This window comes from Coloeus monedula, assembly GCF_965178545.1.
Source record: "Coloeus monedula genome assembly, chromosome: 8".
NCBI classification, from domain to species: domain Eukaryota; kingdom Metazoa; phylum Chordata; class Aves; order Passeriformes; family Corvidae; genus Coloeus; species Coloeus monedula.
In genome coordinates this window covers 38,235,856-38,250,131 of record NC_138788.1, presented here as the reverse complement: position 1 = coordinate 38,250,131, position 14,276 = coordinate 38,235,856, and the positions used below count along the sequence as shown (strand labels likewise).

The following is a 14,276-nucleotide window of genomic DNA, read 5'->3' as shown; positions in this document are numbered from 1 at the left end:
CTGAGAAGAAGGGTGGGATTCTGCCCACACCATGGATGATGAGGCTCCCACCGCTCCAAGGGGAGCACAGTAACCTGCAAGTCAGGATGGGATTGTACAAGCCTCGCCCAGAAAAACTCAAGAAAACAACAAAATGGACTTGGGTGGATCAACTACTTCCACCATTTCGTGCTTTCCAACCAAATTTATTCCAAGCAAGGAGTAGACAGGAATGGAAAGCCATTCCTGGAGGTACATGCATGGCTCTATGGCCAGAGGTTCACTCTATGTACACACCTTTAAATATAATAACTGGGCTATAATAATCTTTATAAAAAAGTGTGTCGCACGCACCTGGCCTCCAAACGAGCCCTGGTATTGGGTATTGGACTCACACTCAGTTCTTGAAAAACTGTATAAATAATCTTTAGAAAACAAGGCTGACACCGGCCCAGGGCATGGCCAGGTCCTGGAGAACCAGCACCACTCTGCCCCGGGACACGGGGCTGCACCCACCCCTGAGCTGTGACCACCGAGGGACAGACGCGCTGACGGTGGCTCCGGGAGCACGGCCAGGGCAGAGGCCACTGACTGGAAACCATGGAAGTGCTCATGGGCTGGAAGTCCTTTGATGTGAGCGGGCAGTGGGTGCTGCTGGAAAAGAGCGTGATCCAGCCCGGATGTGCCTTCATTCCCGCCCCGGCCCCCAGCCGGCCCGGCTGACCCCGCAGCCCCGGGTACGTCGCGGTGCCGCATGCACAGGGAAGGGCTTTCCAAGCAGCTAGCGGAGGAACACTGACAGAGAATCCAAGCTGGGAGCGCTACCTCAGGGATCACTCTATTTTCTACCTACGAGGGAAGGGCTGGCGCAGCTGACGAGCGCTCGCTCGCTTGTCCTCCTGCGCGGAGAGCGGCCCGCTGGCCCCTTCCCGGCGGGGACAGCTCAGGACAGCGTCAGGACAGCGAGGTGATGTTGGACCTCCCGCCCGGCGGGGCCATGATCTTCTGCGCCGTGCGCCGGGCAATGTGGTCATCTGCCTGCGATCCTGGGGGAGAGCAGAGAGCGGGGCAGTCCCACTGCTTTAAATGCTCCAACCATAAAAGAATTCCTCAGGGGGAAATACTAGTAATTTCATTATATGTCATTTTGGACACTCTACTAGCATAGCCCAGTTTGGAATGGCTGTATTTGCATGAACTTCTTCATTTTTCATTGCTTCTTTCTGGAAAATGTTATAAATGGCTTTCCTATAAATAAATTTTGTGTATAATAAAATGTGGGGCCTTGTGACATTTATCAAACAATATGGGACCCATCTGATCCAACCAGCTAAAAAGCCATTATGGAAGTCATTTTAGGGCAGAGCATTGGCTTTCCAAGCTCCTGATAGCTGCTGGGCAGGTTTCTGCAGAATGAATGCTGCTGAATCACTGCCTGCTCTGGCTCCTGGAAACAGAGCCCCCGACAGGCTTTGTGCACTGACAGAAACACTGTAGAACATTCTAGAGCTTTCTGTGCTGCGCTTGGTCCTTTGGCTGCGGCCACAGGACAAACTGCTTTACTACTGAGCAAAAACGAAGTTTCTGCTGCTCAGCCTTGCCCGGACACTCATCCCCGACCCACCCCCGCTGTGGGCCCACGTACCGGACAGGCTGAAGCCCGACTGGTGCAGGTTGCGCACGGGCGGGGCCGCGGCTTTGCCGGCACCGGGCGCGATTCGCGGTGCTGCGCTGGGCGCCACGGCCTTGACGCTCGCTGGCACCTCATGGACCGGCCCGTCGTACATCCCCCGGGGCACGCCGTGCACCTCGGCCAGCTGCGGGGACAGGAGGGTCAGGCATAGTGAGGGACGGGCGACAGGGCGAGGGGGAATGGCCTCCAGCTGTGCCAGGGGAGATTCGGGCTGGATATGGGGAACATTTCTTCATAGAAAGGGCTGCCCAGCCCTGGCAGAGCTGCCCAGGGCAGGGGTGAGTCCCCATCCCTGGAGGGATCTCAAAGCCGTGTGGATGTGGCACTTCGGGACGTGGGGCAGTGGTGGCCTTGGCAGTGCTGGGAATGGTTGGAATCAATGGTCTTAAAAGGACTTTCAACCTGGCCTTGGACACCACCAGGGATGGGGCATCTACAGCTTCTCTGGGTTCCATCCCCCCCTACAGGGAGCTGGCACATCCTCATCCTGCCCTCCAGGCACCCCAGGCACCCTGAGGCACACCAGAGTCGTGGCTCCTGCCACAGCAGTTAACTTGGGTTACTGATTCCTGCTGTGCCTTTGTGTAGGATGCAGAGTTACAGTGTCTGCAATAGCACAGGGAAAAGGGAAGGAGGACAGAGCTGTTAAGAAGCTCTTTACATATTTGCATGTCTTTGTGTCTCTTTAAAAAGCTATGCCAGCACACAGGAGGATTTATCTTGCTGTATTTCCAGTACCTATGGGACATCCACCCCTCACCCTCCAAGGGCTGCAGAGCAGGCACTGGGAATACAGCAACAGAAACTTCTCCAGCACAGCTAGGAGAGGAATTCCTCCCTCTACTTCAATACAAACCAAAAAAACCTTTTGCTAAAAGTCATATTTTTGCTTTGTAACATTATAATGGGCTAATAAAACTGTCATTATTAGCTCTAATACTAAGAATTCTTGATTGAGGTGCCAGGCAGTTCCACGACAACACACAGAAAGAAATAGCATTAATAATATTCCTGCTGCTGTTGCAGGTTTGCCATCCCAGCAGCCCCAATTCACTAAAGCAGAGACATTGTGATCAAAACACAGGATAATGGCAAATAAAACTCTCCTTACCCTGTTTCTTGCCTTTATCCTTTTATAAACAAAGTCAGGGAACGTCTTCCTAGGAATGAAGCGACCTGAGCCCTGGGTGACACACAGATTTCCATCTTCAAGGACAACTCTTCCCTGACTTATGACCACGGTTGGGACCCCATGGCACTCGGTGCCTTCAAATATGTTGTACTCCACGTTCTGGAAAAAGCAAACCCTGATATTCAGAGCCTGTAGGGTTTAAAAGAAGGCCAACAATGCCCCCCATTTTTGTACACTGCTCCTCATGCACCATATGTCAGAACTAACTAACCCCTCATATTTCAAATAACAAGATTCCAGTGGGAAGCAAACTGGAGTGGAGAAAATAAACCCTAAAACCCATCATATTAAATGACAGCAATAATTTTATACTTTATATTAAATTGTATTTATATTATTATATTATTTATATACTCTTTATAGAATATTTAAATTATATACTATATTAATCCCATTATATATTAAATTATAGAAATAGTTTAATACAAATTACACTATAACTAATACACATTACAGTTTAGCAGTAGTTCAATACTTAAGTGCAGCACTTACATTTTTCTAGTCCACAGCAAATACATTGACCTTAAGATTTCCATACCAGATGCTGACTGTTTTGGGGTGGTCACTCAGTACCAATCCCACCCTTTACAGCAACAAAAGGGTATTTTCCTTGTATTTTTAAAAGCAAATGCAAGGTCACTTAACCCACACAGAGAACTCCTCCCCTGCTGAATGATTTGATCTTGATAAGGACATGCATTGCTTTCCAGATCTCTTCTAAAACCAGCTCCAGAAAAATGATTTTTAAAATATTTTACCAAATTGTGGGTTTTTGCTGAGATGATTTTCGTAGCCTTGGGGTTCCACACCACCAGGTCAGCGTCGGCGCCCACAGCCACGCGCCCCTTCCTGGGGTAGCAGTTGAAGATCTTGGCGGCGTTGGTGCTGGTCACCGCTACGAAATCGTTCTCATCCATCTTCCCGGGGACCTGGGGCGGAGAGGGGAGGGAGCATCCCAGATGGACACAGCTCCATAGCGGGCACGGTCCCTCCCTGTGGCCAGACCTGTGCTGTCCCACTGGCAGGAGCGGCCAGACACACCCCTGTGCCCATGTGGGGCGAGGGTCTGCACTGCCACCGGGCTGCGGCACAGGGGAAGGGGGATGGGGGCCTGAGCCTTGTCCCTGTGGGCTAAAGGATACGAGAGACAGGTTTTATTTTCCTTCGACTCCAAAGCTTCAAGTCTCTGATAAACAAGACCTTCACTGGTTGGCTCCAACTCCTGTACAGGCACCTCAGGGTCAATGAAGAGGGTTAAGCTCAGTGAAGAAAGACTGGAAGTGAACCTACACAAGTGCTATTTATCATCTTCATTTGCTATCTTAAGAAAAAAGCTATTTCTCTTTGAACAAAGCCCACCTAAGAGAGGTTTCAGTGTGGCTTGGCTCCCAAGCTCCTGCAGTCTGCACAGGGACATCTGCTTTGTGGGATGCAGGATAGAGCCCCCCAGGGATGCTGCCAACAGGGAAGTGTGCACTGGGGTGCCAGGACACAGACTGACTCCACCCTCAGATCAGAGCCCTGTTGCCTGGCAGACACTGAGGTGACACAGAGACTTGTCCCACTGGTGGGGCCGGGGGTGAGCAGGCAGTGGGAAGTATGGCCACGGCCACGTCCTACGAGAGAGACACCCTCTCCCCATCCTCCTCCCAGGCCTCTGGTGAGCACGAGGGGATGGGAACACCTCATCACCCTCAGGAAAAAGTGCTGGAGAGACTCCCTGGTGACTGTGAGCCAGAGAGGAGGGTGGTCCCTACAAAGCAGCCTTTGAAGACACTGGGAAAGCATTTGTGTGTCTCAGTCTCTTGTTAGCAGCTCTCTGAAGCTGCAGCAGTGTCTAGACAGTGTCACCTCTCTGGCTTGTCTGAATTAAGGAGGCTGTGACAGCCTCGAGCACAGGCACAGCTCACGTGTGCTCCCATCCAGCTCCCCCACTGCAGCACCTACCACACACTTCTCCCAGACCACGGACATCCTCTCCTCGATGCCGTTGGTGCCCTCGGGGATGAGGGTGAAGTTGTCCTTGCCCACGGCCTTCTGCGCGGTGGTGAAGGTGCAGTGGGCGCTGCCGGTGACCTGCAGGTCCCCGCTGGGGAAGGACAGGGCAGGGGTCAGGGAGGGGGGCACCGACGGCACCCCCAGGCCAGCAAAGCCCCCCTTGCCGGGCAGACCACGGGGGCACCGAAGGCTGTAAATGGCACCTGGGTGGGTGTGGGCGGGATGCAGACAGCGCGGGTGTGCTCAGGTGCCTGTGTGACATGGGACCCACCTGGACAGCAGAGTGCTGAGGTGATCCGGCGTGCTGGGGTCGGGGCTGATGGGGGGCGACGTGACGAAGGCGGCGGCTTTGGCCCAGTTCTTGCTCCAGTAGTGGGAGCCGTCGGTGCCCAGGCTGGCGGTGATGGGCTCCCCGTACACCACGGTGCCTGCGGAGCGAGCCGGGAATGAGGGCGGCAGGGACAGACACGGCACCGCCGCAACCACACGCGACAGTTTCACTTCGTTGAGCATTCCCAGCCCTTCAGATTCTCCTTAATCCTTTAGATTATCTCAGATGAGTGGGAGACACTGCCAAAGCAAGTTCTGGATCTCTCTGTTACCTCCTTACACCAGACACACATTCCCACAAGCCATCATGCCTTCCTTTAAACCAAACCTGTGTCTGTCTGGCAGCCCCCAGGCTGGGGGAAGCGGTGACTGTGCTCCCCCTTCCATCCATCCACAAGACTGATCCCAGCCCTTCCCACTCCACCCCCAGCCAGAATTTGGAGCTTGTTCCACATCTGGTTTTTTTATTCAGTTCACACATGGATCATGAGTGGATTATTTCCCGTTTCTCAGCTGTGTCTGCCGAGGTGCAGGTGTCACAGTTTCCAGCACATCCCCTCCAATCTTCCCAGCTCCAAGCAATTAGTGCCAGCACCCCTGCCATGGAAACCAGCATGAGCCTCAGCGCCCTCAGAGTGTGGGGGAGCTCAGAAGATAAGGACTTCTCAGACCTCACCGCTAGAATGAGAATCCTGGCTGGATTGAGAGGCTCAGTTACCGTCTGCGCAGGCCAGCGTGTTACCTTTCCTCTTCGCCTGCGCCAGGACGTCTGCGGCGCCCCTGCTCATGACCTTGGTGACATAGAGGGGGCAGTTGGCCTGCCTGGCGATGGTGATGGCGCGGAACACGGCCTCCGCCTCCACCTGCGGGCACAAGAACACGGCACAGGTGTCCCAGCCCCTCTGCACGGCGGGGCCTGGAGCTCGGCGCGAGGGCTGGCGGCGTTACCTCCTCGGGGCGGCTGAGGACGTGCCCCTCCGGCCCCGTAATCCCCAGCTCCAGCAGCCTCTTCTGCTCCTGGGTGGGCAAGGAGGAAGGAGAGAGCAGTCAGTGACGGGCACAGCCTGCCTGGAGCACCCTTTGCAGGGACACAGCACCCTTTGTCCAGAGCCACCCGAGGGCTGGGGACAATTCATGAACCCACCGAGCAGTGCCATGAGTCCCTGGGACCCCCCCTCACAGCGGGGCCACTTCCCAAGGACCTATCCCGTGCTGCAGAAATGCTCCTGCGTGGGAGCTGCTGTGTCCCAAGAGCCCCTCTGGACCTTCCCAGCCCTCAAACACACGGTTCTGGAGGAGGGCACTCACACCCATCGCAGCTCATCCCCAGGCTGCCCCAGCCCTGGTGCACGACTACAGCAAGGGAGAGGTGTTCCCACCACCTGAGCCTGCTGGAGCTGCTCAGGAGCCCCTGGAGGAGGCAGGGATGGGCACAAGGATGTGAGACTGTCACTGGGGTGCAACAAGTGCCACCTCTCCCGAACATTTCTGTCCCTTTGCACTTCGCCATGTGGCACAGAGGAAAGGGAACCCGTGGTGACAGATGCTGAGATGAGCTCTGGGACGTCCAAGGTCACTCACGTGGCACCTGAATGCAGATGTCCAGCACACACCTCACCTGTCCCCTCTGTGCTGCTCTGTATCATGTAACCTCCCAGTCAGCTGGCACTAATGCAAGGATGTTATCCAACACCACAGAGCAGACCCCACAGGAGCCTTTAAAGGACCTTGCTCTTAGAGGATGCTTATTTGTCTGTATTCTTGTCACAGATCTCCTCCAAGTTTGTCCCCAGAGCTCAAGTGTCACCACACTGGCAGCTTACAGAAACACTGCTGCAGCTATGAGCTGCCTGGGGTCACGTTATTCTGCACAGCCGGCTGAGGAACAGGTTTCTAGATAAAATCCCAGGAGGTGGGAATTAGCCTCTATCCTGTTTGTTCAAATAAACCCATTTGAAGGATTGGCTCTGGCTTTCAGTTTAGCCTTCCTCCCACACCAGACTGAACACTGGCGTGACCATGAGCTAAAGGAACTGCCAATCTAACTCCACCTTGTGCATCTGACTGAGGCTGGAGCCAAGACTGTCTTTTCTACAGGTAAAAAGGGAAAATAAGGCCCGTGAGCAGAGGCTTTGACACCAAGGAAATGCTGATGGTGGAGTTAAACACTGCCAATGTCATGGATATTACTGTAAAAGCCTCAAACCTCATGCTTTTCTCAAGTACTCCAGACTCCTACACAACACAGATAATGGGATAAAGCATCACTTAAGGCAGTCAGTAATCCTTTAGGAACCCCCAAAGTGCTTTTTGGGAAGATCCATGAGGACCCTGATGATTCCACAGGACACTCTGATCCTCCTGCACGTTCCTCTGCCTGCACATGCTGCTGCACAGGGTCCCATGAGCCCCCTCCCTCCAAGGCTTTGGGACACCAGCTTCCCCTGCAGGGGCAGGGGCAGAGACAGGGGCAGGGATTCTCCTCCCCGAGGGCCCTGGTCACCCTTGGGGTTCAGTGGACACAAGCACGGCACCTCCTCGATGATGTCCCCGTTCTCTGCGTGCACTTGGGCGATGGCCCCCAGGTCCCGGAGGATGCAGAAGATCTCGTACATCTGCCAAGACACAGCAGGTCCCCAGCGTCAGCCCCACCACCACCCACACTCAGGGTGAGGCTGTGGCTTTCCCTGCATGCTGATGTCCTACCTGGCCATCAGTGCACTGCAGCTTGTCCTTGTAAGCCATGAACACCAGGAAGGAGTTCACACCTTGAAAAAAGAAAATGACATGTGTGGCTTTGTCCATCTGAGAACTCACTGCCCTCATGTGGGCTGGGCAGGGGTGGTTGAACCAGGGGGTTGTGCTGGTGAGGGTTAGACTGTAAGCAAAACAAAGCCAAGGGCTGATGTGAGGAATGTCCCCATAAGCACTGACCCCAAAGCGTGGGAGTTGTGAAAGACAATAAACCCCTACTTTTTGGTGCATCTGAACCAAAAAAAGAAACCCCTGTGGTCCCTGTCTGGGTTTAGGTACCCTTGGTGACTGGCTCCAAACGCACACTCAGCTGCCTCACTCCCAGGCTGGTTTTCCTCCAGTGGTGGCTTCAGTCTATGGTTTATCCTCAAATTTGGACAAGCACCTGGAGGGACAGGACACAGGGAATGGCTTCCCAGTGCCAGAGGGCAGGGCTGGATGGGAGATTGGGCAGGAATTGTTCCCTGTGAGGGTGGGCAGGCCCTGGCACAGGGTGCCCAGAGCAGCTGGGGCTGCCCCTGGATCCCTGGCAGTGCCCAAGGCCAGGCTGGACATTGGGGCTGGGAGCAGCCTGGGACAGTGGGAGGTGTCCCTGCCATGGCAGGGGTGGAATGGGATGAGGTCCTTTCCAATCCAAACTAGTCTGTGATTCTGTGAATTGCTGCTGTATTTTATATAGATAGAGGCAATAAGCAATACCAAACCCTGATCAAATTACAACTGTATTTCATATGTGTTCCAAGGAGTAGCTCCATTACTTCAGCCACTCTGCATTTTAATAGGAAATTCACTGCAAATTTCTATGGTAATTGGCCAATTAAACTCTTGCTTGCAAGACTACAGATTACACTGAAGACACTTAGCTCTGCATTAGCATATCTGAAGGAAAACGTAGTTCCAAACATGGCAATAGGTATTAATGAATGCATGAATCCCTGCCGCTGGTCTACTTTCCTGCTTTCCAGCCAGCCACATCCTGCAGATACCTCGGGATGCACAGGAATTACAGGCACAATGGAATCTCTATGGAATGCTTAAAGCTGAGTTTTCTTCCATAAGCCCTGTCTTGCAGGTTTTTATTTAAATGTTTTTTTGTATACCCGGCAGTTCATGTCAGGGTGGCCAACCCTACTCCTTTAATTTCCAAAATCCCCTTCTATGACGGGGCTGCCAGTTGCCCAAAGGTGAGGGCACAGACCCCGATGTTATGGCAGGAAGCTGGTGCCAGTGTCCCCATCCACAGCTCTCTCCAGCTCACAGGAAGGAGCGCGGTCCCTCTGCAGCGCGGGGTGCCGGGGGGCAGCGGTGCCGTGCCCGCTCCCCGGGGCCCCGCAGTGACCCCGACCTCGGCGGGGCTCCCTCTGCCCTTACCCTTGTCCTTGACCAGGGCCTCCAGCTCCTCCCTCAGGCTCTCGTGCCAGCGCGGGATGTCCACGCTCAGGCCGTAGTCGCAGCAGGCCTGGCCGTCGGCGCGGCCACGCCAGTGCTCGTAGGCGGCCAGGAGGCCGCTCCCCGCGTCCGGGCACACGTGGTCAACTGCGGAGACACGGCGCGGGGTTAGGGATGGGCGGGACACTGCCGGGCACCGCGGGCACCGAGCCCCTGCCAGAGGCCTGCTGCTGTGCGAGCGGACAGCGCGGTGCCAGCTCATTGTGTAGCGCTGCTTAGAGACAGTGGACAAGGAATGTCCCAGAGTGATACAAATGGAACAAGCAAACCCCAAGTTCTAGCTTCTTCATCTTGTTTTCAGCCAGCACAGCACTGTGTGTGGCTGGTGACAAACCTCACACTTCTGCTCTGGGGCATTTCCCACGGGCAGCACCCACTGCCCGGCACTTCCCTCGGCTCTGCTCCCATTCCCTGCACTGGCTGTGGGCTCGGCAGGGAGCTGGGCCAGCACTCTTGAGACTGGTCCTGCAGCCCCATACTACAGTGGCTCTTGGAAATGGAATAGGAACAAAACAGGGCAAAATTATTTTACATTAACACAAAAATTGAGCCTGTGCTTAAAGCCAAGAAACTTGAAATACCCCCATAGTTGTAAAGCTGTTAAAAACAAAAGGTGTTTAAAGTGTTCTTCTGTTTTGCTCTCTGATGAGGTGAGGCAGGAGCAGACACGTATTTTTAATATACACCTGTATTTTTAATATCAGTGTGCAGCAAGGGAAGGAGGCTCTGCATGGTACACAACACCTTCAGTTAGCCTTGTGATGCTTTGATTTCTCCCGCAGAAATTGACATTTCTGTGCTATGAAGGTAAATAAATACCCCTGCAGTGACTCAAGGCCTGGTGTATTATGCTAGAAAACTTAAAGCCTGTTGGAATGTGCTCCCTCTTACTGATCATGGTGGTGCCTCCTGCCAGCGCTGCCTTGGTGCCTTGGAAGAAGCCGTCGGCCGAGCTCATGCCCATGACGGGCGCCTGCAGCCGCGTGTGGACGTCGATGCCCCCCGGCATCACCAGCTGCCCGTAGGCATCGATGGTCCTCGTGCCACCGGGAACTATCAGGTTTTCTCCGATTTGTCTGGAAAGGAAATCAAGATCTCCTCTTAACTGGCAACAACTTTGAAGTGAGGATGCCCAAGCAACCTCTGTTGTCCTCCCCAGGCTGCCAGTGCTTTGCAAGTCTTTCCAGCTGCAGAGCTACACCAGTGTAGCTCTTTCTTGACACTACTCTAAAATGCTGCCTTTGTTTTTCAAAAAGATCGCCAAGAAAAAAATGATGGGAAGGAACCTTGTTCAAATGCCAAGGCACTGCATCATTCTAAGAAATTACATTATCAAATATAAATTCTTAACTTACTTTATTAAACCATCCTCCACATAAACGTCTGCATAAAATGACTGATCATCGTTGACAATTTTTCCTCCTTTGATTAGAAGTTGGTCACTCTAATGGGAAAAAAAACACAGTTTTTAAAAGATTCTTTTGGTTAGATTTCACTTGACTCATTCCAAGCTTTATTTAAATCTAGGATTAATATTTTCCCTCCAATCCCTCAAGTTCAGTGACTATCCAGACTATTCTACAACTACATTTGCAAGAGGAACATTATGAAATTGTCACTTGGAGGAGCACAGGTCTCTGAAGGGTGGCAGGAGCCAGGGGTGCATCGCTGAGCCTGGCAGTCCTGGGTACCCCCAGCTCCAAGGGCTGAGCTGTGCTCCTGCCTCCTCCCTCGGCTCCGGCTAGCTACGAGACTGCTCAGTGCATCTCTCAGTGCATCTCATTAACCTGGTAATTTATTGCCATTCATTATCTGCGAGGCAGAGGCAGATAAAGCCTCGAGGACTTGCCTCACTGCAAAGCCAGACACTGGCACAGTTTTCAGATTTGCAGAATCTTTACCCAGAATCTTTAAGTAGAAAATTTAAGAAGCAGCAGCACTGATGTCTATGTGGAGCTGCAGCCTAATTTCAGAGGATTCCTGTCCTGCTCTTTGGTATTGCTTGAAAAATTATTTCCAGTGCTGAAGTGGGCAGCACAAAGAGCACGGCCTGGGCACAAAACCAGCCGAGGGACGCCTGAGCACGTGGCAGCACAGCCTGGAGATGCTGCACCACAAAGCACCGGGTCCTGAGGCAGAACTGCCTAGAAACATTTTGGGGCTTGTTTAAAAGAGCATCGTTGGCATATAAAAGGAAAATTAAAGAACCGCATTCCTTTTTTTTTTTGAACTGTCAAGGATTTATCGTGTCTTTATTGTTTTCCCTTGTCCCATAACATCAATCTCAGTGAAGCCTCACTGTTGCTGCCCCACGGGAGAGCCTGACGGCCCCTCCCCTTGTGGGGCCCATCTTCAGCCCATCCCCATCCTTATCGCATCCTCATCCTCACCCTCACCCTCACCCCATCCCCAGCCCAGCTCCAGCCCCCAACACCCAGGGTCCGCTTCCGCAGCCCAGTAACGCGGCTGGTCCCAGGCTCCCGCACCCACCGGGATTTTCCCAAAGGAGTTCTGCCACGAGCCAGCAAAAGGAGAAAAACCAAAACACAAGGCATCGCAATCGAGGGATTTGTCCCGACTCCTGCTGGGAAGCGCTGGCGCCGGGAGGAGGGAATCCCCTCCCACGCAGCCCGGCCGGGGAGCTCCGGAGCGGGGGCGGCAGCGCCGGGGCCGCGGGAGCCGCGGGGGACCGGGGAGTGCGGGCGGGGACCCCCGGGCTGAGGCGGGGGAGCAGAACACGGCTGCGAGACGCTCTCACACTCCCAAGCCCACCCCAGGATAAAAGCGTTCCCGAAGCACATCTCCCGCCCCGGCGGCACAGGGAACCGGGGGCACGGCGGGGCAGCCCCGCGGCCGCGGTGCGGGGCGCGCCCGCCTTTGTCCCCCACGGGGCGGCCCCGGGACAAAGCGCTGGGACCGCCGGGCTCCGGCCGGGCCGCGCAACAAAGGAGAGGAGCGGGGAGGCTGCGCGGCGGGGACAGGGCAGGGGTTCGGCACCGCCGGGCACCGGCACCGCCGGGCGACCGCCCCGGGGGCGGGCAGGACCCCGCGGTGCTCCCCGGTGTGCGAGGCCGCCCGCCCCGCTCCATCTCCGCCGGCCGGGGGGACCCCCGGCCCCCGGCGCGGCCCCAGCTCGCAGCCCCCGGGGTCTCGCAGCCCCCGGGGTCCCGCAGCCCTCGCCCCGCGGGGAGCCCTCACCGTGGCGCGGGTCACGCTCTTCCTGCCCGGGTGCGACATCGCCGCCGCCTCCGCCGCGTGTGTGCGGGGCTGCCGCGCGTGCCCGCGCCCGCCGCCGCGCGTCCCCGCCTGCGTGCGCGCCCCCGCCCGCCCCCCCGCGCGCCTGGGGCCGCGGACGGAGACGATCCGGCGGGAGGCGAGCGGAGCCCGGGTGGCGGGGCTGGACACAGTCGTGTCCCCCGAGAGAAAATCGGCCGCTCGGCGCCCGCCGACCGTGCCCTGCTCAAACCCGCTCCGCAGGGATGGTCCCAGCGCCCGCTCCCGGCGCGGGGCTCCGCGGGCCGGCGGGACGGGACGGGACGGGACGGGACGGGACGGGACGGGAGGACAGCCGGACAGGTCCCCGCTCGCCCTCCCGGAGCGGTCTCGGCCGGGCCGGCTCCGAGAGGTGCCCCCGGGCCCTGTCCCGGAGCAGTCCCGTTACCTGCCGGCAGCCGTCGGGCAGCGCAGCCGGAGCGGCGGCTCTCGGGGGCGGCGCGGCCGCGGCGGGGCCGGGATCGGGGCCGGAGTCGGGATCGGGATCGGGGCTCGGTCCCGCGGCGGGGCTTGGTCCCGGGTGGGTGCCGCGGCGGTGCCCCCCGACGGGTGTCCCTGTTCCGGAGGCAGCGAGCGAGGCGAAGTTCAGCGTCTTGTTGTCGAAGGCATCCTCGACGCTGCAGAACATCCCGCCGCGCTTCTGCCGCGGCCGCGGGCTGCCCGCTCCCAGCCCCGCAAAGCAGGCGGGCAGAGCCTCCTCCTGCCGCCCCGACATGGGCCCGGGACCCCCTGCGCTCCCCGCGCCGCTGCCGCTGAGCTCCCGCAGCCGCTCGCCCTGGGGACGAGAGCCCAGCGCCGCGTTAAGAGCCGCCTAAGGACCCCCCGCCCCTCCCGGTGCCCATCCACCCGTGCCCGTCCCCACGTACGACCGGGAGGTGACATCTCCCAGCGTCTGTGATGGCAGAGACAGCGCGGGGTTGGCTGCCCGGGGATCAGCTGAACGCCCCCCGCCTCAGCCCTCCCGGGCATCTCCTGGTCCCCCAGGGTGGCCGGTGTCACAGTCCAGCTTCCCCATCCCCTCAACCCCAAACCAATTCATCTAATTTGAAGGTTTAAAACAGATCTTTTTAATTAAAAGTTCACAATAATTTATGTATTTTACAAAGGAATAGAAAGTCTCTCGATATATATCATAGGAATCACAATACAAAAATATCTGTAAAATTCTCTGATCGATCGCTCCAGCCCCTGGTTTCGGGCTGTCGGTTGCTGTCGCAGCACTGAACCCAGTGTTCTGTGTTTTGGATATGATTCTGGAGTAGGATTAGAGGACACGGGTCATGGCACGCCAGCCAGTGGACCAAAAACCTCCATTTTCTCTGCGTTACATTTTGCATAAGTTTACAATGGTCCCTTTTTATAAACTGTACAGCACATCATACAGGGTTTAATACACATATTCACACGGCGATTTCCTGAGTCGAAGCTAAATCTCTTCCTGTGCACACCCACGCTGCCGGCGAGGGGCGAGTGGCACAGGAGTGCGAAGGAGCCGGCGTCGGTCCAGGGGCATTTTTTCTTCCTGGTCAGGAATTCTGTCCACAAGCCACATAAGGCACTCAAGGAATCACTGAAGGCTACAGATATTATAGAGCAGAATACTGGAAA

At 56.0% G+C, this 14,276-nt stretch overlaps 1 protein-coding gene across 1 annotated transcript; it reads right to left on the bottom strand.

Moving 5' to 3' along the window:
- Nucleotides 1–933: 933 nt before the first annotated feature.
- On the bottom strand, nucleotides 934–12,632 carry DPYSL4 (dihydropyrimidinase like 4; the record flags this gene model as incomplete). Its single annotated transcript, XM_082286450.1, has 14 exons — nucleotides 934–1,025; nucleotides 1,625–1,796; nucleotides 2,784–2,963; nucleotides 3,623–3,793; nucleotides 4,812–4,953; nucleotides 5,134–5,290; nucleotides 5,935–6,055; nucleotides 6,141–6,209; nucleotides 7,727–7,807; nucleotides 7,899–7,960; nucleotides 9,318–9,482; nucleotides 10,287–10,471; nucleotides 10,751–10,839; nucleotides 12,594–12,632. 14 exons carry the CDS (start codon nucleotides 12,630–12,632, stop codon nucleotides 934–936), a joined length of 1,725 nt encoding a protein of 574 aa, XP_082142576.1.
- Nucleotides 12,633–14,276: the final 1,644 nt, after the last annotated feature.